The sequence below is a fragment of the Apodemus sylvaticus genome, chromosome 14 (assembly GCF_947179515.1).
Source record: "Apodemus sylvaticus chromosome 14, mApoSyl1.1, whole genome shotgun sequence".
In the NCBI taxonomy this organism is placed as follows: Eukaryota; Metazoa; Chordata; class Mammalia; order Rodentia; family Muridae; genus Apodemus; species Apodemus sylvaticus.
Window position 1 is genome coordinate 225,640 of NC_067485.1, and position 1,791 is coordinate 227,430.

The following is a 1,791-nucleotide window of genomic DNA, read 5'->3' on the forward strand; positions in this document are numbered from 1 at the left end:
TGACTATGGGATGATCATACAAGTATACACGTGTTAAAACAGAACATATTTTAATACCTCAATTGAATGAATTGATAGATTGCATGTTGATTAGACTCAATAAAAGCTGCTTAAAACGATTTATCAATAAAATTTGTCTAATTTATTATTAATTTTGATATTAAAATGCCAATAATTAATTTATACATTGCTAAATAATTTGTATTGAAGCAGTTTGAGTTTCTTCAACTTTGGAAGGATCTGTTTTACTGCTTCATGAATTACATTCAAGATCAATATTTTCTGCATTCAAGATCAATATAATCTTTTTTATGATGAAGTTTGATTAGACTCCTGTATATGAGGCAAAATAAACACATACCAAATGCAGTTATCCATTCTTCCAGTTTACGTTTTATTTTCATCAGCCATAATTTCATTTATTGATGAATATATAAAAATAAAATTATTTTATCTCCTAAATCAAAGACTTCAAAAAAGGTACTATTACCATAGTATAAATCATGGGAGTAACAATGAATTGGAGTAAAGTCCAGGTTAGTTTCTGAGATCTACATCCAGAAAATCAGGAAAAAAATCTCTGCTTGCTTCTCTTCAGTGCTTGCTTGACATCTTTGTTCCTCAGGCTGTATATGAGGGGGTTCAACATGGGAATAACAATAGTGTAGAAGATAGACACCACTTTGCTCTGCTCCATGGAGGAGACAGCACTGGGCTGTGCATACATGAAGAAAACAGTACCAAAAAACAAGCAGACACCAATCAAGTGGGAGGCACATGTGGAGAAAGCTTTCTGGCGTCCCTGCACTGTGCGGATCTTCAATATTGTTGAAATGATATAGATGTATGAGACAAAAACAGTCAAGAAAGTGCTGACAATAATGGAACCACATAACCCAAGAAGAACCATCTGATTTATAAAGGTGTCTGAACATGAGAGGGATAAGAGTGGTGGGACGTCACAGAAGAAGTCATTGATTTCATTGGACCCACAAAAAGACAAAGTGAAGGTCATTGTGGTTTGAGTGACAGCATTCACTGCACCCCATGAATAAGACCCTGATACTAACCATCCACAGACCCAGTGAGACATACTCACAGAGTATAGAAGAGGGTTACAGATAGCAATGAAACGGTCATAGGCCATGGCAGCCAAGAGAAAAGCTTCTGTGGTGCCAAAAAAAGACAAAAAAAAGAATTGTGTAGCACACCCACCAAAGGATATTTTATGGTCCTGTTTCAAGCAGTTTATGAGAGCTCTAGGAGCAATTGTGGAAGAATAGCAGATGTCCAAAAAGGAAAGGCTCTGGAGGAAGGCATACATAGGAGTGTGGAGGTGTGCATCCATCCTGATAATTACAATCATGCCCAAATTCCCCACCACTGCTATAACATACAAAAGTAAAAAAATCAGAAATAGTAACATTTGTATACCAGGACCTCCTTTGAATCCAAGTAGAATAAACTCTGAGACATGTGTAAAATTTGTCATTTTATAACCAGAACCACAGAGGATGGAAAAGAAAGAGGAGATACACGAAGAAGAAAAATTTCATACTTTACTATCTATGGGATAAAATTAAATTATAGACTTTTGTGTAGCATTAGAATCATTCTGTTTATAACCTTGGTCTACTGTGTTCCATATGCCATGAAAAATAGGAAAAGGTACAGCTGCAGGAGAAAGAAATTGGAAATAAATAAGTACTGAAATACAAAGAATCAGAATGTAGGAATACATAAATATTATGCTCACCTTATCAGAAACACAAGGACCTGAAATATTTTAAA

The 1,791-nt window shown here is 35.1% G+C and overlaps 1 protein-coding gene across 1 annotated transcript; it reads right to left on the reverse strand.

Moving 5' to 3' along the window:
- Positions 1–565: 565 nt before the first annotated feature.
- On the reverse strand, positions 566–1,492 carry LOC127665145 (olfactory receptor 12-like). The gene has a single exon (XM_052157579.1). It carries the CDS (start codon positions 1,490–1,492, stop codon positions 566–568), a length of 927 nt encoding a protein of 308 aa, XP_052013539.1.
- Between the last annotated feature and the right edge of the window lie 299 nt (positions 1,493–1,791).

Coding starts and splice junctions, on each gene's coding strand:
- LOC127665145 (XM_052157579.1), bottom strand. CDS start 1,492: ATGACAAATTTTACACATGTCTCAGAGTTTATTCTACTTGGATTCAAA.